This window comes from Sinohyriopsis cumingii, chromosome 1 (genome assembly GCF_028554795.1).
Source record: "Sinohyriopsis cumingii isolate HCF-2022 chromosome 1, ASM2855479v2, whole genome shotgun sequence".
Lineage (NCBI taxonomy): Eukaryota > Metazoa > Mollusca > Bivalvia > Unionida > Unionidae > Sinohyriopsis > Sinohyriopsis cumingii.
This window is the reverse complement of record NC_142961.1, coordinates 143,109,168-143,131,932: the sequence shown is the minus strand read 5'-3', so window position 1 is coordinate 143,131,932 and position 22,765 is coordinate 143,109,168. Positions and strand designations below refer to the sequence as shown.

Genomic DNA, 22,765 nt, shown 5'->3' with positions numbered 1-22,765 from the left:
AAAGACCAATAGCTTTGATGCTCTTTAACTCTAATGAGAATAAATCAAACCTGGTTCTTCTATGGCATGCAACATTTTGGTAAAAAAGGAATACTCCCATTACCATTAGATGTTTTTAGCTTGGACTGTGTTTCACACTAAATAAAAAACTCAAACAGGATGAATTGGGTTAGCTAACATTTATTTAATCTTGTAGTGAATGGTGCTGCCTATGTAGATGCTAACAAAGATGACAACAACGACGATAGTCATAACATCAGATACTAGTATCTGATCCACTGCTGGCCAGGTGTCAAGAAATAAACATAGACACAACTATTACTCTGTCAGTTCTCACCATGACATAAATACATGCAACAAAATTGTGTACCAACAGGATGCTATGTGCATCAAGAAGTAATGGTCAAATAAAAGCATACACAAAGTGAAATATCCATGGTGATGGCGTCCATGGTGATGACATAAATACATGCAACAAAATTGTGTACCAACAGGATGCTATGTGCATCAAGAAGTAATGGCCAAATAAAAGCATACACAAAGTGAAATATCCATGGTGATGGCGTCCATGGTGATGACATAAATACATGCAACAAAATTGTGTACCAACAGGATGCTATGTGCATCAAGAAGTAATGGCCAAATAAAAGCATACACAAAGTGAAATATCCATGGTGATGGCGTCCATGGTGATGACATAAATACATGCAACAAAATTGTGTACCAACAGGATGCTATGTGCATCAAGAAGTAATGGCCAAATAAAAGCATACACAAAGTGAAATATCCATGGTGATGGCATCCATGGTGATGACATAAATACATGCAACAAAATTGTGTACCAACAGGATGCTATGTGCATCAAGAAGTAATGGCCAAATAAAAGCATACACAAAGTGAAATATCCATGGTGATGGCATCCATGGTGATGACATAAGAATGATCAGACAGTTTCCTAAATATTTAATCCCAAAGTCAAATGCCACCAATGTTCATGCTTACAATGCAGGAGACACCAAAAAATTTAAAATGTTTGTTCTCACCAGTGTCTAATCAAGTTTCAACAAAAAAGACACATGTAGACATATCTTTAACATCAGCCAATGAGAACACTGTAGACATTCACATTACAGTATGTACAAAAAAACACACAAAAAACCAAGACATTGCTTTAGTTAATCATGTTATCTTGAGGCAACTGAACAAAAACATTTATATGGATCCAGTTTTCTGCTGCAAAACTTGTTTGTTTTTAAACAGAAAAGGGACAGCACTCATACAATCAACTTAGTGCTACCACATATTGTACCATACAGCTGCAAACCTATCAAGCATCACTCATTCTCAGCAAAGTATTACTTTTGAATCAATCCCATGGTAATCATGGTGAAAGATTAATTAAAACTGTCTCTTTCCTGGAAAGCCTTCTTTAGTAAAATCAAAATGGTTTGAAAAAGATTTTTTGATTATCTGAACAAACATTAACCTACCACCACTACTGATGAACCACTTTACTAAAACTTTTAATTTTTGTGCAAACTGATTTGCCTAAAACAAAATGTCAGTTGTAAAATTTAAGGAAACATTTGCCTAACAATCCTTTTCAATATTATCTGGAGTGACACAGCCCTCCCTGTTTATGAAAAATAAGTGCATGAATTATGCCAAATGATTTGTGGTAAATTAAATGCATCTGGTGATTAAAAAGAATTAGCATAAATTCATGTAAAATTTGTTAGTCCAGGCATGTGTAAACCACCCGACCCTCACACCCTGGAAAGCAACACCATATATGTAAATGTAGCCACATAAAACCAGGTCACAGGCTTGATGCCACCTGCAGCCTGTAGGCTTAAGCAAATGAAAACGCTGAGAATAGAGGACTTATCCATTGTATCATTACAATAATCTTCATAAAAGTAGGTTGTCAAAAATTAAAACAAGAAAAGCAGTATCAAAGCAAGTATATTGCAAAAGCCAGCTTCTCTAAAAAGTTGTCTGGAATTCTTTTACACCCATTCTAGTCTTCATTTTAAAGACCATTCTTGGGGGTGGGGGAGAGGAACAAGCAAAACAACAAGATAGTGTTTACTGACAGACAGCAAATCTCTACCATCATCAGTGTTGGTTGTTAGTGAGAAGAGTGGTCTCCCTCTTCAAATCATTCCATCAAATATAAAATATTTGGTAAGTATAAAAATGAATAGCAGAGATTTTTACTAAATTTCCACACTTGCAGAGATAGGATTGGCAATATGCACACAACCCATTATTTTTCATAAATTTATATCTACAAAACCATTTTCACACATTTTTTTCTCCAAAACCAGTACCATTAAAAATTTAAAACTAAAGATGAAAGCCATTACAAAAATCTACTTTTAAATTTGTGTCCCCCACCCCATCTCCACCTCAAAAACATGCATACATAAACATTGCATTTGGACCCATTCTCCTTAAACATCCTCCATCAGTCAGTGTTATGAGTAACATTAACATGGAAGAGTTATATCTGCCATAAAAATGTGACCTTTGACCCCAAAACTGGGATCCAAAACCTTTGTTATGATCCACTCATCCACCTAAAGCATCATGCCAACATGACTGCTCTCCCTCAATCGGTGTAGATAAGAGTTCAGGTAATAAGAAGCGAGTGATACATGGACAGACTGATTGATGGACAGAAAGAATAAGCCCATAAATGTGCAGATCTAAAAATAAACACTCATTAGTGGTGAAGGGTTTTGAAGTTCTAAACTAAGCAAAACTACACAATAAGAAACACACAAGAAAAATTAACAACAATATTGATAATTACAATGAAATGTGCTTGACTATGGTGGAAAAAAAGAACTGGACATAAGAAGCATGGCACAGACTAGAAATATGTTTTAGATACCCAATGCTCACTCAAGGAGATAACTGTCTTTTCTATTTATACTAATGTTTTCAACATACAACTAAATTTACCATGTTTCATAGTAAATTAATATATTTTATACATCCTAACCCAGTCTAGACGTACCATACAACATACAACTAAATTTACCATGTTTCATAGTAAATTAATATATTTTACACATACTAACTCAGTCTAGACGTACCATACAACATACAACTAAATTTACCATTTTCATAGTAAATTAATATATTTTACACAGCCTAACCCAGTCTAGACGTACCATACAACATACAACTAAATTTACCATGTTTCATAGTAAATTAATATATTTTACACATCCTAACCCAGTCTAGACGTACCATACAACATACAACTAAATTTACCATGTTTCATAGTAAATTAATATATTTTACACATCCTAACCCAGTCTAGACGTACCATACAACATACAACTAAATTTACCATTTTCATAGTAAATTAATATATTTTACACAGCCTAACCCAGTCTAGACATACCACGCTGACCAAACCATACTAGTGTGTATGTTACTACAGATACAAATTCTGATGATAATTTATTAGCTGACTGGAGCACAGACCATAATTAGATGGAAAATAATACCAAACTAGTCACAGTACATTGTACTACATGATTGTAAATAGAATTTTATCATAAAGAAGCATAATGTTTCTCAGTTTTTTATCCTCCACCACCATCATTTACAACTAAAGTGCACCTTCCATATAATGCTGTTCATTGGAGTCATAAAGTGACCCATGCTTTAAAGTGAGGGTGCCTTATACTGAGGTAATGAAGGATGTTCAAATGAGGCTTCTTCTAATATGGCATTAAAACATATTTAATGATGTGAAATCACATTATAATTGGTTCTCATGAATGAAGAACTAAATTAATGTGAAATAAATTATCCAGCAATCCTTAAACAAAATCTAACAAACCAACTGGGATCTGTGACCATGCCTGTGTCCTAAGAGGTGGTGGTATAATGAATGGCTTTATAGTAATGGATCACTTTACCATAAGATGCATACATCTGTTGGATTGAAAATCATCAACACAACAAAATAGACTGAGATCTGCCTGCATATTATAGAACTGACCTCAGTCTTTGCTCAAATCTGGCAGATGGATTTACCAGACAAAAATTGGTAAAACTAAAGTTTGCTGTATATACTCACTAATAAGACAGGTCCAGCAGCAAACTACACAGACCCAGATCTGCTGCTGCAAAATGTGTTGGTAGATCAGGGTATCTGTTGTTTTTTTAAATGGATTAGTCCAAACAAACAGCATAGACCCAAATCTGCGGCTGCATTATGGGATGGCAGATCTGGGCAATCGCGGACTATTGCTGGATCCGACTTATAAGCAGGTGTATACGTTATGTAAGTGGACATGCGTATGTCATCAAGCATAATTATTATGTTAATTTATGCTCTACAAGGAACATGCACAAAACTAAAGCACAAAGGAACAATATCACTTGGTGCCCAGGCCAATACAATCATAATAAAGATTATAGATTGACAAAAATGGAAAATTGGTTTATCTCTAATTCATTACCACCCAACATCCCCCATCCTCACCTCATCCAGGTGGATCAAAACATTTTTATACCATTGTGCACATAACTCAAACCCAAATGATAACCCCTCCATCAGTTTTGATTTGTTATCAAGGTATTACAAAAGGCATACCCAATGGATCCACTTGTATGCATGCATACAATCTTTATAGTATTGAATGACTTGTGTGTCTAAATGCACACATGTATCAATGGACATGCACATAGGTGGAAAAGAATGTTTAGTTTTGTTGGTTTTAACAGCACTTTCAACACCTTTGGAATAATATATCAATGAAAGGACACACAGAGGCAGGCAGCAAAACTGGGCTGGCCTGTGCATGTATTGAACCTGAATGACTGGGATTCAAGTCCGATGCTCTACCCCCAGATACAAAAGATAAAATATTTTCTTATTTCTACATAGGTATGCTTATGACAGCATGAATATATGCAATGCTTCTTGTGTTTTTGGTAAAGAAAAGGACAATTTTTTCCATCCTATAAACTGCAATCCTTCGGTCTAATTTTGTTTCTGTAAACTAAACTTTTTATACTTCTTCTAATGGTATAAAAACTTGTATTTTATTTTAGAATAAAAAGCCACCATATCTTCTGGTGTGGTGTAGGATAGGGAAATCCATCCTCAGGATCAAAATTTGTCAGAAACAAACCTCAGCAAATTCTTTTTCATGCCTAAAGTTCTGACCCTCCCAGGTTCAATTTCTCTATGCAACACCACTGCACACAGTATAATGATTTTAATCAGCATGCATATATTTTTAAAAAAGGGATGGGAATATTAAAGCTGAGCTCTGAAATGTTTTAAAAGCAGTCACAGAGTACTCCGAGGTTTTCACTAACTCACTGCAATGACTCTGCCTCTATCTATTAGAATTTTCAGACAAGCTTGGTATGAATGCACTGACTTAATGGCCTAAGTAGGTCAACGTGAAAAACCAATTAATGGCCTAAGTAGGTTAACGTGAAAAAACCAATCTGAAGCATAATGTCATTCCTGATTAATATCCAAACATGCTCACGTTTCACGGATATTCTGGTCAAACATTTTGGCCCCTGGCAATCCCTGCGCAATAGCCTCATCATCTTTACACTTATAAATGATGCTGCCTGCTCTACTATCGTAAGATCCCTCATCATAGCTTTCATCGCTATCACTATCAGTTTCCGTGGTTTCCCGTAAACCCTCCTCTTCCTGCTCTTCCATTTCCTCTTCTGATGTGTTGGACGAAGATGATGAGTCAGACTCTCTAATGGAGTAGAACCAAATGAATTGATGCTATGTGATATGCAACCATGTCCATAATTCATGGTCATGTGACTGTCATCTGCCTATGACCTCTAACCTCTGATCTCAATGTGGCTTGATGAAAATTTTGATAGGAAAACATGTTGGACATATCGCCTTCCCAGAAATTCATGTTTCATTTGAAATGAAATGCATACATTTGCTTACTTTCCAACAGAAATTTGTACACTTAGAATGAAAGAGTGTTGGTTATTTTCAGCCAATTATGTGGAGAAAAATTCAAAGTACAAAGCTCCTGCCAATAAAACCTACTGTACAATGCTAAGAATATATAGGAAAGAAATACGAGTGGATCCATTGGTAAAGGTGGTCAAATTAAGCTTTGTGAAATTTTTATCATCTGGCAGCTTATATTTGTGTTCATGATTTTATTCACTTTGACTCCATTGCAAACTTTTGAAAAATAAGTGCTCTGTGGGAAATATGTCTTGCCTATCAATAGTCGAATGATTTATTCTCCCCCTTTATGACTACCAAAAATGTTGATTTTGATAATACCACTGTCATAAAAAAATATAACCATGTCACCCTAATTACTATTGTTGGTGAGACAACATAATACAATCTTGTTTTATTGTATTATATCCCGCAATGGTGGCTTTATATACATCTATTTTACTCCAAAGTAGACAACTAAGAAAAAAGGAAACAAGAGAAACAAGCGGGTCCAATATCGCTCACCTGGAACACATCTGCTGAATGGCCAAATGCAAGAGCAAATGGCCAAAAAGATCTGGGTCAGTAGGATGGTTTCTTGAGAAATTGTTTCCAATGCAGTTATGAAAACAATTATTTCAAGGTGTCTATAGATTTTATATGTTTGTCCAAATACAACAATGTTATCTGTCAGAGTTGGTTAAATTCTGTTACGCTGTTGTTTTTCTTTTTATATAAATAAGGCAACTTTGCCAACCTTCTACACACTGCTGGTGGTGGTGGTGGGGTTTCTCATACTTGTTTGGCAACTTTTATGGTTGCAAAGTGAAGGAGTAGGGGGAGGGTCCTTGTGCCTAACTGATTGATACACTGAAATAAAACTGTTCTGGCCATTACTTACTGACAAGAGTTCTGACAATAAACAAGCTATTAATCTAGCAATACCAATATCCATTTTAATGGTGTTTTAATGGTGCTTTCAACGGTATTTTTAATGATGTTTATTCCTCCTGATTATGTCTATTACTTAATTAACAGAGCTAAAGTGGCTCAGTGGTTAGCATGCAGGGCTTGCGACCAAAAGGGTTAGGGTTTGAATCTTACCATTGGACCAGCTTGAGCAAGGCACTTTACTCCAATTGCTTCGGCACTATATAGCCTACTTGTGTTGCTGTGGCATAAAGTAACAAACCTAGCCCAAAACTTGATCAATAATGCCAATATGCCTTGGGTTTCTAATTCATTTTATTTAATTTCTAAAAGAGGAATGCTCAATAATAGCACCAGATATTAATTCCCGAATTTTTATGTGATGTTCTTTTTGTCCCAGATTTTCCAACTGTGTTCCAAACTGTGATACACAGTTACTTCCCTTGGAAATTGCAACCATTTCCCAACCAAATGTGTTTTCCAGGGCAGCTTGGTGCATTGTACTGGATACCATTTGCAATTAAACTTGTTGATTGCTTGTTGATGCATCATTAAATGCATTAATATTGTCCACAAATAATCAAAATCAGGATTTTCTTTTAAGGAAGACAATATCTGAGTAACGTTTAACAATCCCCCTCCTTTCTCCCTCCAGTTGTCCAGGCTCCATAGTTGGAAATTTGTATTTTGCAAATCTCAATCTTGAAAGCATGTTAGGCAGTTTAATATTCTGTTTTTCATGTGACATCTTTGCTGGTATTTATAAAGATTTGTAAAATGTTTTCCTACTTTTACTAACAGCAGCAATATCTGAAGATGAATCAACATCATTTCTATAAATGTGAAAACTTTTCTAGTTTAGATGCCTTCTTTCAAATTTGGTCAAATCCTTTAGTAGTTTTTTAAGATTTTATTTTATTTTCAACCTAGTTTGTACAATGTTATAACCCCTTCATTCCTAGATACTTTCTGACAAATTTAGTGTGATTCTCTTTAATGGATTTTGTAAAGCCATTTGAAGGATTTTCTATTTATAGTAATGGTGGCCAAATTTAGCTATAATACCAGAATGTTTTCTTTCAAATTTGGTCAAGTGCTGCTGAACCTTTTCTAAGAAGAAATTTTAAGCCATTCCTATTTTTAGTAATGGTAGCCATATTTGATGGTATATCCAGATAATTTGTACAATGTTAAAAGATCTTTATGTCAGTATTCCTGGCTGTTAAATTCATCAAAATCCCTTCTGCAGTTTTTTTAGTCTTTTTCATTTTTCTTCTATCTGTATTAATAATGGCCATATTTGATGGTGGATCAGCATCATTGGTACATGTATAAAACTTGAAATCTTATATGCCAAGTTGGTTTTTGTATTTAGTCTAAGTAGCCAAATTGATTTTTGTATTTAGTCTAATTAACCAAGTTGATTTATGTATTTAGTATAATTAGCCAAAGCCAAGTTGATTTCTGTATTTAGTCTAATTAGCCAAGTCGATTGCTGTATTTAGTCTAATTAACCAAGTTGATTTCTGTATTTAGTCTAATTAGCCAAGTTGATTTCTGTATTTAGTCTAATTAGCCAAGTCAATTGCTGTATTTAGTCTAATTAACCAAGTTGATTTCTGTATTTAGTCTAATTAGCCAAATTTTTGTATTCAATCTAATTAGCCAAGTTGATTTTTGTATTTAGTCTAATTAGCCAAGTTGATTGCTGTATTTAGTCTAATTAACCAAGTTGATTTCTGTATTTAGTCTAATTAGCCCAATTTTTGTATTTAATCTAATTAGCCAAGTTGATTTTGTGTATTTAGTCTAATTAGCCAAGTTGATTTTTGTATTTAGTCTTATTAACCAAGTTGATTTCTGTATTTATTCTAATTAGCCAAATTTTTGTATTTAGTCTTATTAGCCAAGTTGATTTTTGTATTTAGTCTTATTAGCCAAGTTGATTTTTGTATTTAGTCTAATTAGCCAAGTTGATTTTTGTATTTAGTCTTATTAACCAAGTTGATTTTTGTATTTAGTCTAATTAGCCAATTTGATTTATATATTTAGTCTAATTAGCCAAAAAGCCAAGTTGATTTTTGTATTTAGTCTAATTAGAAAAGTTGATTTCTGTATTTAGTCTAATTAGCCAAGTTGATTTCTGTATTTAGTCTTATTTATGTCATGAGGGTTTAGATAATGTGCTGCTAAGGTTTATTTTAAGTAATGGTTGTCATATCTGTTCACAGATCAGTAGTGTTTGAACCAGCTTTAACACATTAACCGCTGGAACTTTTTGCCATTTTTGCCTGAAAATTGAGTAGGAAACACATTTTGACAGCTATTTCTGAACAGACTTGAAAAAACCAAATCCCCGGTCATCTTTCAATAACATAATGCCTAGATGTGTTAGAAACATCATTTTTCGTTGGCTATTTGACTTGCACATGAGCAGAAGGGTAAAAGTTGGACTTTTTTTTTTTTTGCTAAACGGAGCCGTTATTTTTGTATGGAGACCACTCTTTATTCCAAATGCCCATCTTATCCTACTTTTTGCAACAGCTCATCTGTCTGTTTGCAGTTTATACCAGTTTGTCTTAGATCTGAGACCAAAAAGTCTAAAATCCGGACACAAAATGGGATTCCGACCACGGGCAAATTTTGCGTGAAAAAAAGTCGGGTCCAAAAAATGAGGTTTTTCTATCTGTATTTTGTAGTGCAACTAGATATTCCAGATTATTTGGTATCATTGTATAGCTACATCTGTCTACCTTTCTATAATACCACCTACTTTAGTGTATCATGCATGACCATGACACTACAGAGCTCGGCAGTAGGCTACCACCTCCTGCCCCTAAAGTTGTTGCTAGGGGTTAATGTGTTAATGACTTTCAGATCAAGTTGCTTTCTGTCAAACCTAATTAATTCTAAAGTCATGCCAAGAAACTTTTATGTTAACATTTGGTCACAGCATCTTTTCAGAAATCATACACAATGATTTTTCTACTTTTAATAATGGCAGCAATAATTGATTTTGCACTGGCACAATTTTAAAAAAATTTAAAGCCCACCATGCCAAGAAGCTATGTCAAATTCGGTAAATTTCTGAAGAATCCTAATTGAAAAAAGTCATTTTTTGTCTGTTATATTTATTGGTAATGGTAGCCATAATTTTTATGGTAGTTCAGCAAGATATGTAAAAATATCAAATCCCCAGGATGTTTTCTGTGAAGTTTGATTGAATTCTGAAAAGCAGTTTTTGATCAGAAGTCACTGAAGGTTAGTCTATCTTTTTGTTTGTTATAATTGACTATATTTAATGGCAATATCATCATTTGATTTTTTCTTGCAAAAGGGATTTAATGCTGTTTTTCAGGACATGAAAGCCTATATATGGTGGCCAGTACATCTGGTGGAAGAATCCAGAAAGAACCACCGACCCACGGGAAGCTACTGGCAAGCTTTTCACATACCCATGTTGGTTCAGACTAGAATGATGACAGAAATCAGGCTTGTTACTGATCTGAAATGGCAAATGCCTCAGACCACTCAGCCTCCCCCCCCCACCCCTGAGTCATCATTTGTGCAAATTTAAAGGTCCATTATACCATGAGGTTCCAACTTAAATTTGGTCAAATTTTGTTATCATGCCGGAATGCTTTGTCAAATTTGGTCAAATTCTGTTGAGCAGTTTATTAAAAGGCATTTTAATCTCTTTTATTTTTATTAAAAGCAGCCACATCTGACGGCAGATTGGCATCATATGTTTTTTTTAAAAATCTTCATGCTAGGATGCTTTCAGTCCAACATGGACAAATTCTGTTCAGCGGTTTTTCAGAAGCTGTCTAAAGGTTTTTCTATATTTAGTTGTTGTTGTTGTAGGGTTTAACGCCATTTTCAGCACAAGATAGGCTATTCATGGCGGCCAGTATAAATGTGGAGGAAGAACACGGGAAAACCCTGGAAAGAACCACCGACCTACAATAAGCTACTGGCAAACTTTCTCACAAGCCCACATTGGCTGAACCCAAGACTTGAACCCACACAGACAGAGGTGAGATGGCAATAATCCATGACAGTGAGTGCTTGGGGCCCCTCTATATTTAGTAACAGTGGCAAATATTGGAATATGGATTTGCATCCACTGAACAAATTTGAAAGGTCTAGATGCCAGAATATTCCCTGTAAAATCGATCAGGTGGTTTTTGAGAAGCTCTAAATAATGACTGTGAATGGATGATGAAAAGGGGACCATACCCTAAGCTCTAAATAATGACTGAATGGATGATGAAAAGGGGACTATACCCTAAGCTCTAAATAATGACTGTGAATGGATGATGAAAAGGGGACTATACCCAAAACTCTAAATAATGACTGTGAATGGATGATGAAAAGGGGACTATACCCAAAACTCTAAATAATGACTGTGAATGGATGATGAAAAGGGGACCATACCCTAAGCTCTAAATAATGACTGTGAATGGATGATGAAAAGGGGACCATACCCTAAGCTCTAAATAATGACTGTGAATGGATGATGAAAAGGGGACTATACCCTATGCTCTAAATAATGACTGTGAATGGATGATGAAAAGGGGACCATACCCTAAGCTCTAAATAATGACTGTGAATGGATGATGAAAAGGGGACTATACCCAAAACTCTAAATAATGACTGAATGGATGATGAAAAGGGGATCATACCCTAAGCTCTAAATAATGACTGTGAATGGATGATGAAAAGGGGACTATACCCAAAACTCTAAATAATGACTGTGAATGGATGATGAAAAGGGGGCTATAGCCAAAACTCTAAATAATGACTGTGAATGGATGATGAAAAGGGGACTATACCCTAAGCTCTAAATAATGACTGTGAATGGATGATGAAAAGGGGACTATACCCAAAACTCACATGTCTTTATGGTTAGATGAGCCAAATATTTTGCGTTTTAATATAATAAATGATCAAATTTCTGAGCTTGGATTTTGATCGTATCATTTTTAACTTAAAGATGTTTTTCTGTTTATTTTTTTCCTCCTTTAATCTGGATTAGTATTCATATGAAAACAATGTACAGACTGATTACACGAAAAAGAATACACCCATGGTAAATGTTTTAAATAGTGGCGTCAGGGGAATTGTACATTCAGTCTTGTCCAGTGGATTCACTCGAGCATATATTTTGTATCTGACGAGAAGCAAGCTAAGGGAGACAAATCTTTCAGGCTTCTGTCAAGAGAGTTAGCATGCTTGAAGCAGAAAATTAGTGCATCAATTCTAATGGTCTCTGATAGCTATAGAGCAACTTACGATGACTGCATAAAAAAAATTATCAAATGGTGCAAAGCAAAACATTAACTCCAGTAACAATGTTGCAACAACAAAAAAACCAATCTCTTAAAAGGAATTCAAAGATGCAATTATCTTCAACCAGACAAAAATTTAGACCAAACATCACTTACATTTCCTCTTAGTACTACATACAACTATTTCTTTAAATGTCATTGATGGTTGATAATAAAAGCATGACATACATGCCGGATAGCATCTCATTCTTAAATACGCCTACACTGAGAGATTTCAAGCAAGCTACAAGTTGTAAATCATTGACACTCAAGTACAAATACTTGCAATTGAGTGGAAAATAAAAGTGGAGGCGCAGAGCAAAGGGTGAGGCAAATGACAGTCACACAAAACTAAATATAAATATCCATTAATGAAAGAAATGCAATAACCATGCAAATACAAGCACCAAAATTTAAAAAGTAGTGTACATCACAATGAAAGTCCACTTCCAAGTGTTTAAACTTTGAAACCTGTCTTTGTATATAAAACACTTGCCTAACTGGGAATGACATAATCCAGGCATTGTAGATACATTTGTACAATTTGAGTCCTACTGCAAGCAACATAGACCATGTTCTGCCATCGCAGAGTGTGCCAACAGATCTGGGTTTATGTTTTTTCTACAAGTTAATCCTATAAAAAAATAGACCCAGGTCTGCTTGTGCATTATGCAACAACAGATCTGTGTCTGAGTAGCGTGAACTTGACTTATAAGGGAATATAGATCTTAATGTTGTATACCTAAAATCATGTCTGTTGAATATGACGGAGGCTGAGCTGCTGGTATGAATGTTTTCTGTTTCTGCTTGTCTTCCATGTGACATACATGGGATGTGAGGACAGAAACTGAATTGTAATGTAAAGCTACAACTGCAGCTACTAAACAGCGTGCCATGGCAAATCTCAGCATTTGCAACCAACCCAAAACACTCCAATTATGATCTAGGGTCATAACACAAAATCGATTACATAATCATGTATCCTCATTCTACGACTGTATGGTCAAAGTTTGCTCAAACATATTAAAAAATATCATAGTAACTGCAACTTTTGTATATTTAGTCTTTGACTCTCTTCCAGGCAACTTTTGTATATTTAGTCTTTGACTCTCTTCCAGGCAACTTTTGTATATTTAGTCTTTGACTCTCTTCCAGGCAACTTTTGTATATTTAGTCTTTGACTCTCTTCTGGCAACTTTTGTATATTTAGTCTTTGACTCTCTTCCAGGCAACTTTTGTACCAAATCTGGTGAATTTGCATCCAGCAGCTTATAATATATGGCAATGGACAGACATATGAACACATGTGGATGGAAAGAAGGAGAATATCATCCATTCTTCTGCTAAAGTGTGGGGATAAAAATAAAAGATGAAAGTACGACTTTAAAGCTCTTTTTGACTTAAAGAAATGGCACAAAAGTTGTTGTCATATCTTTTAAATATTCTTTCAGTTGTTCTTTCAATATCACTCTTGTAGTATTTTTGTGATTGTAACCAATCAATCAATCAATCCATGTATGACCTCGTTCTGAAATTTGTTTTCCCATAATTCCCAGTAATATTAGACAATGTCCACTGGTTTTATTATTCAGAAGCATTATTGGCAGCAAGGACATGTTTTCATCATATGACATGATTGACAGTAGATCATACAAACAGAAAGGTTTCATGCTGATAACAATGGAAGTGGACTTAGATATTGGCATACATATACTTTTAACCACTCCCTCATATGTTAAGTTAAAAGTGTCAGTTATTCAGCAAGCTTTATAAAGAGACTAGTTGCAACACTACACTTTGTAAGAATTTTAACAGATCTAACTTGCTTTCTATTCATTTCACATCAGATGTTTATGAGTAAGATAAAAATCCTGCAGAGGTTTTTGGGAATATTGGTGCTTTGCCTTACTTTGGTCATGTTACGAAACCAGAATGGAAAGCTGAAAAGTTTTTATTGACAGTACCTTCAGGGACCATATGTGTCTCTATGACCTCAGGTAGTTACTTTCAACTTAATAGCTTTCCAGCAGTATCAAATACTCAGCTTTCCATTCCACACTCTTTTTGTAGTAAATTATATTTTCTACATAAAACATGCACCCAACATCCCTGATCTGCCAACACAAAATGTGCTAGCAAGTAAGGGTCTACCCTGTTTGCTGGAAATAATTAGCCGATGTCCCCAATCTCCTGTCACAAAATGCACCTGCTTGCCAATTTCTACCCTGTTTCCTGGAAATCATTAGCTGATGTATCATTCTTTAGCTGATGTATCATTCTCCTGTCACAAAATGCACCTGCTTGCCAATTTCTACCCTGTTTCCTGGAAATCATTAGCTGATGTATCAATCTCCTGTCACAAAATGCACCTGCTTGCCAATTTCTACCCTGTTTCCTGGAAATCGTTAGCTGATGTCCCAGTCTCCTCTCACATAATGCACCTGCTTGCCATTTTCTACTGCTGGCAACTGTCTACCCTACTTCCTGGAAATAATCAGCCAGCTTACCTGATCTTCAGTTACCCTGCGCACCAGCTGGAAAATGTCCACCCTGTTTACACGAAATTGTTAGCAGAATAAACTGTGTAGACCCTTATCTGTCAGTCCATTATATGATGGCAGATTTTTGGTCTATGTAGTTTGCAGCAGGGTGTTTGTTTTGTACCAGAAAATATAGAATATTTAAATAGCGATTCTTTTCTTTTTTGGAAGAGCATGTTCCACTAGATGCCTTCCATGTGGTTAACTGTATTTATTATACTTCTATTATGTAAAACTCTCATTGGTCAGTTGGTGTATAACATAGTACAAGCTAATCACATGTTCTACGTCACTATTGCTAGTAACAGTACTGATTAATATTAAATGTTTGCCTTATCAATACCATATATACTCACTTATAAGTCAAGTCAAACTGGAAACACGGACCCACATCTGCTGGCACATTATATAACAACACATATGGGTCTGTGCAGTGTGCATGTGGACTCATCTTATAAGTGAGTATATACAGAAGGTTTTTGTGTGCCTCAAATGCATGTTATCCACAAAATTTGGTCAAAGTAATGACAGAGCTAAAGTTATCTTGTGTAAGCCATTTTTTCCCCATCACAGTGACCTTAATCTTTGACCCACTGACCGTAAAATAGACAGGTTCTTTCATGTCTCAAATACCAGCCATCCCAGAAAGTGTGGTTATAGTTTGTGGTATAGGACTTTAGTCAGTGTGTGAAATTCAGTTACCTTCATGTAGTCCCCTGGACCTTAATTATTTCAACATCAAATTCAATAGATATCTTTCTTGTCTCAAATGCAAACAATATGAAAAATCGAGTGAAGCCAAGGGTTACAAGACTCTAGTAGTTTTGTGAAAACAACTTTTCATCGATTAGTTCCTCTGACCTTGACCTTCAGACCCCAAAATGAACAGATGTCTTTCCTGTCTCAAATGTAAGCGATCCACAGAGTTTCATCAATTTGAATGAAAAAGACCTTAAATATAGTGCAGATACCATTTTCCTTCTTAAAGTAACTGTTGCTTTGACTTGTACTTTTGCTTGGGGTTTTTAAAAATGTATGCCGTCAGCAAAGTCTGGTCAAGGTAAAGGGTATACATGTGAAGTTATTGTGTAGTAACAATTTTTATTCTTTCAGTTCATGTGTCTGACCTTTGACCTTTTAAACCAAAAATTTACAGGTTTCTTCCTTGCCCCAATTGCAAACTATTTACAAAGTTGTACTTGACTGAGTCATTGTGTGGAAACAAAAGACATACGGACAGGACTTCTGTACATCCACCATTAGGAATAGTGTATTATGTAAACACTCTGCTTATTAGTGTCTGTACAAAGATCTGGTTTTGCTAATGGTTTGACATAATAACGGCTGTTGGCAAATATCAAGACACAGTCAAGCTGGTCCCAACAGTCGCCTCCATACAGCAATCACCTGGTCACAATGCCATTCTGATTTTCCCAAAGTAAAATGTTTCATAAACAAGGCACTTTTTAGATAAAGGCATATGAATTGATGTGTGAAAATTTAACATCTTGCCAGCACTCACAATACTCCAGTCACATTCAGTTGGAGTTCAACAGTGAACCAATTTCTATGGGATGAAGCAATTAGTGTAGTGAGAAAAGTAATTGCTCTATCACAGAAGAATGGATTGTCCCTTTTTGTCCCAGTGTGACAGATATCTTCATTTATCTGCCATTAATTAAAGTTATATCTGATAAAGTTCAGATCTGTGAAGAGAAGAGTTACATCCCTTTTCATTGGGGTTAGGGGTAATTTAATATCCAATCATGTCTGCAAAGTTTAGCAATGTCTTGGTTTGGTTTGCCTGTACCTAGATATCAGAATGAAATTCACACTGAATGAAGAGAAAGCTACTGACTTTCATCTGTGCAATGTACATACTTCAGTAGTCTTCTTTTCCCAAGAAATTTATTTTAATGCATATATATATATATATATATATATATATATATATATATATATATATATATATATATATATAAAAACCACAAAGTTATGGCATCAGTAATTTGCTCCAAAATAATCTTTAGCTGATGTCCATACATCAAACATTAACATGCAGCAAAAATCAACACGAATACAAATTGTTTGTTCTGCTTATCAATAATCAAAATTTAAGAATAAACTGACACTAAAATTTCAAATGTGTGGCTTGCCTAATCATTTGATGGGAATAACTTGAAATTTAATTCAAAGGGGAAAAATAGATTTCTGGAAATGTCAATAACAGGTTAAAATATTTGTACCCTTAAATGCATCTGGAAAATCCAGAAACTTCAAATATAACAAAATTATATATATATATATATATATATATATATATATATATATATATATATATATATATATATATATATATATATATATATATATATATATATATAATGGACAGACAAAATTAATACTACAAACCTCTACCAATGTTATGATAGGGCTTAAAAATAATCATAACTTCCTTTATTCCATAAATCAGCACCCAATTTTCATTTTTTTAAAAACCCACTAATTCCACCTACAAATATATATATATATATATATATATATATATATATATATATATATATATATATATATATATATATATATATATATATACTGGATCTTACCCCCCAACCACATTTGATGCAAATGTGATCCCTTTCTTTGTTTGTGAGCCACTGTCTGAAGCACTCTTTTTCATGATGGACTTCAGGGTTACAGGATTCTCAAGTTGTGCAGTAAAGGAATCCTCCATCTCGGGACTTAAGCCTATCATACCCGACATGGTATAAGTCCTGGTTTGTTGAACCAATCGATTTGAAGGCTCAATACTTTCACTGGTGGGTGAATGATCCAACTCCTCCATGCTGGAGATACCACTAGTCCCGCTGCTAAAACTGGTTTGTGATGAGCTAAGACCCCCTGACCCAAAACCACTGCTGGAAGATCTGGTGATGTAACTTGTCTGTGAAGAACTGTAACCATCAAAGCCACCACTGCTGCCATCTGAACCATCCGTAGAAGACGAGCTTCTAATCATGCGCAAACTGTCCAACTCTGCCCCTAACTGGGAAACAATCACTGACTTAGACATGCCAGGCAACCCACCTTGTCTAAGATTATTTTGCTCCACTTCTTTCTGGATAATATCTGCTGCAGAACCCAGAATTTCTGGACCACCTGTTATGGTCTTTATGTCCCTGACAACATTTTCTGCCTCTGTCCCAACAAATGTCCGCTTTGTTGTTACTGTGGTCACGGTGTACTGCCCATCACCTGAGGTCCTCCAGACTTTTTCCTCCAATATTTCCTCATTTCTGTCATCCTCCTCCTCCTCCTCCTCTTCTCTTCCTCCTTTTATTGTTTCCGAGCTACTCAACATCCCCATCATCTCCTTTTTCAACCTTTCTGTATTTTCAGCAATTGTCATGGTGGATTTGGAATTTTCTTCTTCCTCTCTGACTGTTCGAGTTTGAAAACTACTATCTATTGACTCATCATCAATATATTCTCTTTTTATCTCAAACCCTTTCTCCTCCTTGTTGTCTGCCTGACCCATCACTGTTGTGTAATATTTGGTCTTGGTTTCCACTGCCTCTTCTTCAAACTTGTATTCATCATCATCCGGAAAAGAACAGACAAAGGAGTCTAGAGTGTCTTCACTGACACCAATTGTTCTGGTTTCCACTTCTGTGCTAGTTCCTTTATTCTGAACACTCCAGTGCTGTATTGTATTTATACCTTTTTCTACCACTGGCTTAATGGTGGTATTGTTGCCCACACTATGAGTTTCTAGTCTCTGGGTGTTACATCCAATAGTTTGTATCTGCCCCAACTGGCTAAAAATAAACTGCTCTGTTTGTGAGGTCTGATGAAATCTGCATGCTTCTTCTGTCATTGTTCCTGCACTGTATGATCGTGTTTCTTCTGTTGATGTAGCTTTGCAGTCCATCAGCATAGACACTGTGTTTGTGCCTGCATCCAACCTCCAGCCATAGTCTGTGTTGACTGCCCGATTCATGCGGTCAGGATATACATCCAAACCAATAGACCTCCGTGCCACACGATTACGCACCTCAACATCAATACTGGCATCACCCACTCCAATGGACCTGACGTCCCATGCTGACACAGCAAATTGTACCCCTACATCCACTTTTTCTCCATTTAGATCAGTTTGAAGGGCAACACTGCGAACACTCTTGTGTAACATTTCCTGTAATGCTGCTCTAAATTCTTCTCCCTTGAAGTCGATTGTTGTTACTGGAGGAGCAATATCCACATTAATTCCCACTGATCTAGTAGATGGCTTTTCAGAATCAACTGAATACATGACACCCACATCACGAGTTGGAACACGGCATTCAATTCCAACATTTCGCTTTCCAGCAGAAGCAGTTTGGCCAATAATAACTGTTCTTAATTCCTTCTCATGAATGTGCATACTGTCATCAAAAACATTTCCTTCTCCAACACCAACGCTTTGTGTCATTGGTTTTCTTTCCTTTTGTAGCTGTTCATTGTAAAGAGCACTCTGGGCCCTGTCCATGAATATCACCTGCTTTTCAAATGTGTGCCTCACGGTCTCATCTTCAAGTTCAGGTTGTAACAAATATGGTTCAAAGACACTATGATCTCCTACACCAACCATCCTCACTTTCGGCTTGGGAAGTGTGGGTGGTGGTGATCTGGTGACTTTGAATTCAAACTGTGCCGTGGGGCTTTGCGGAGATAGTAATGAGTCATCTCCTACGCCAACACTTTTCATGTTCAACTTCTTCTCCTTGGCCTGCATCTGTAACTGAAGTAACCTCTTCTCTTCTTTCAACACCGAGATTCTGACTTGGAGTATTGGAATTGCTTTTACCTGCTCCTCCAGCTCTCTCATTCTCTGCAAGCTGACAGCCATGGCCTCCCTTATGGCTTGTAAAGACGCTTTGCTGATATTTGTTGTTAATGACTGAGGTGATGCTGCACCATCTTCTACCGGCAGGTGGGTGGCCATTGTGGCAGCCAGATGCTCTGATGTGATAGTGGTCATGTTGGTAACATTGGTTTCATTGGTGATATTAGTGACATGATGTGACGATGTATACGATTGGCTTCCATATGGCACCACACGATCACTGGCCACTGTGGACACAGATGACAAGGAACCACTTGAATCTGCCTGACCTGAATTAGCAAGAGTGGCTGAGAATGTTTCAGTATATTGTGCTAGCTCATCTGCAACCTGTCTACCTACTTTCTTTGGGAATGTGTTAAATTTTCTCTGAACACGATTTGTCGATGATCCCTGAGATGTTTCCATCATTCGGTCAATAGATGTCAGAGTTGCATCCACTGAGTCATCAATTTCATTTAGAAGCTTGTTAGTTGTGGACTCCTGATAGTCCATTAAGTACATAAACTGTTCTGCATCCATGGGATTCGCAATGTCAGGAGAAGTTTGGTTTTCCCTATTTTTCTGTTCCTGCTGCTGGAGATAAATCTCCATTGATTTCCTAAGTTTCCGCCGGTCCCTCTGAACTCGTTTAAGTTCTTTTAGGTACGAACCACTCTGCACAGTGTCACAGAAATTGAGGAAGTCCAGATCAATATGGTAACCAAAGGGGCAGCATGTGCATTTGCCATCAATTAATATCACCTTCTGTGTCTCTTCCATCTTTTTTCCTGGGCTCAGATCTGTAAAAACAAATAGGAGAACAGCAAATGATACATCCATCTTGTGACCTTTCCCCTATTAGTGACCTTATCCTTTAAACCAAGGACTTGACTACTGACTATTGTATGAAATACCATAGACATGGGTAAAATATAAACAAAATATCTGTACAGATTAAAAAGCAGCAGCCAAGCTACTGACTTATTATCATGATTGGTTCAAACTACACCATGCATCCATAATGGACTGATGTCCCTGAGTTATATCTTCTCTTTGCCGTAACCATGACCTTGTAATGTGGGTATGACTATCATATGTTACATGCTGTACTATCAAAATATATAAATGGTTTTAGTTCTTTAATGGTTGAAAAGTTATACTACGACAAGCATACATGTTACAGAATTTCATTTTCCCTTGCTGTGACCTAGACAACAGGGTTATGTGCATGACAAACTATCAAGTATTGATACATGATTATACTTGCAAAATGTTTCATTAAAATATCTTCAGTGGTTCATAAGGTCTACTCCAAACAAGGATACATTAGGTCACAGAATTAAGTTTTATCTTGCTGTGACCTTTACCATGAATTTGAGGGCATGGCCATGGTAACCAACAAACCCCCTTGCTGTGACCTTTACCATGAATTTGAGGGCATGGCCATGGTAACCAACAAACCCTCTTGCTGTGATCTTTACCATGAAGCAGAGGTCATGGCCATGGTACCCAACAAACCCTCTTGCTGTGACCTTTACCATGAAGCAGAGGTCATGGCCATGGTACCCAACATACCATCTAGTCCAGATATATAACTTGCAAAAGTTTCATTAAAATATTTACACTGGTTCAAAGGTTATAAGCTGAACAATGATAAATGTCAAAGAATTACATTTTCCCTTCCAATGTGGGTATGTGAGAAAGCTTGCCCGCGTTCTTCCTCCACCATGAATACTGGCTGCCATGCATAGCCTATCGTGTGCTGAAAAATGGCGCTAAAACCCAACAACAACAACATTTTCCCTTACTATGACATTGGCCTTGTTGTAGGGTCATGGATATGGTACATAACACACAAAATTTAATATTGAATCATCACCTATTATGATTCTGATTATTACATAGATTTTATTTTGTAGAAATAGTTTTGGAAAGAAAAAAGTGCAGATAATTTTCAACATTTCATTAAATCCAGGCTCACCTTTCAATTCCTGCACATGAAAAAATAGCCCCAGATGCAAGATGAATCAGCAATGCACAAATTTGATAACCAGTAACATTTAAAAGAATTTTTTTACAAATTATAATTCAATGAATAATTGTCTAAAATTATAAACTATGATAATGAACCCTTACACATACAAGTTTTGCATGCTGAATACTGACAATATTAGAATTACTGTTTAAGGATTACAAAGCATTTGGATCTATATTTCTAGATGTTTAAGTAGATACAAATATGTATAATACAAAAGACCTTTCCTATGTAAAGTTTGTCCATGTTTACCTCCCTCGGGCCACTATGTTGAATTAAATGCAATTAAGATACTGATTTCTGATCATGTTATTATATCTGCCTGACTTAGGAAAGACTCAACAAAGAAATGTGACAGCGCACATATAGAAAATACTTAATTTTTGCAGACAGCTTCAAATCTGTATTGTCAAAGGGTAACATCGTAGTGCTAGTACACAGTAATATTATTAAAAAGAAATGAATCATGACACATATGTTAAATAAATGTTACTGTCTGCAGTGCTGAAAAGTAGTTCTGGGAAATTTAGTAATAACCAACTTGTCCCAGTAATTTTAATTAAACATGGAAATACATTTAAAAGACACCTTCACTGACACCTAACTTATGTCCCACAAGGTGACCTAAAACCCAAGTTGAAAGACACAATTTCATTTGTACTTCCTTCATACATAATTATCAAATAAAAAACAAGAGTCCCTCTCAGACATTATAAGAAGTCTTTTAGTGAAAACCCCACGCTGACAAGACTATCCGATCAAGTAGATTGTCAAGATGATCACAATGGGTTTTTTAATCTGATTTTGTTAATTTCATTATAATAAAGACAGTCAGTAGTGTTGCTTATACTAAAAATGTAGAAACATATTGAAATCTGGTCACAATGAACAGTAATTTACTTTTTTGTGACAAAATTGATCTTGTAATCTCAAAAATATTGTGATAAAATAGATCTTGTAATCTCTAAAAATACTGTGATAAAAAAGATCTTGTAATCTCTAAAAATATTGTGATAAAATAGATCTTGTAATCTCTAAAAATATTGTGATAAAATAGATCTTGTAATCTCTAAAAATACTGTGAAATAATAG

The 22,765-nt window shown here is 35.7% G+C and overlaps 1 protein-coding gene across 3 annotated transcripts in view; it reads right to left on the bottom strand.

The window, feature by feature from the left end:
- The window catches only part of LOC149808055 (uncharacterized), a 147,232-nt gene that overhangs the window by 46,335 nt on the left and 78,132 nt on the right, over positions 1 to 22,765 (bottom strand). For all 3 annotated transcript variants that reach the window (XM_089973103.1, XM_089973109.1, XM_089973116.1), the window contains 2 exons: positions 17,381 to 20,438; positions 5,532 to 5,759 (listed from right to left, as the gene is read on the bottom strand). In XM_089973103.1, coding sequence (XP_089829229.1) covers positions 5,532 to 5,759; positions 17,381 to 20,438 — 3,286 coding nt within the window. The remainder of the gene's footprint in view (positions 1 to 5,531; positions 5,760 to 17,380; positions 20,439 to 22,765) is intronic.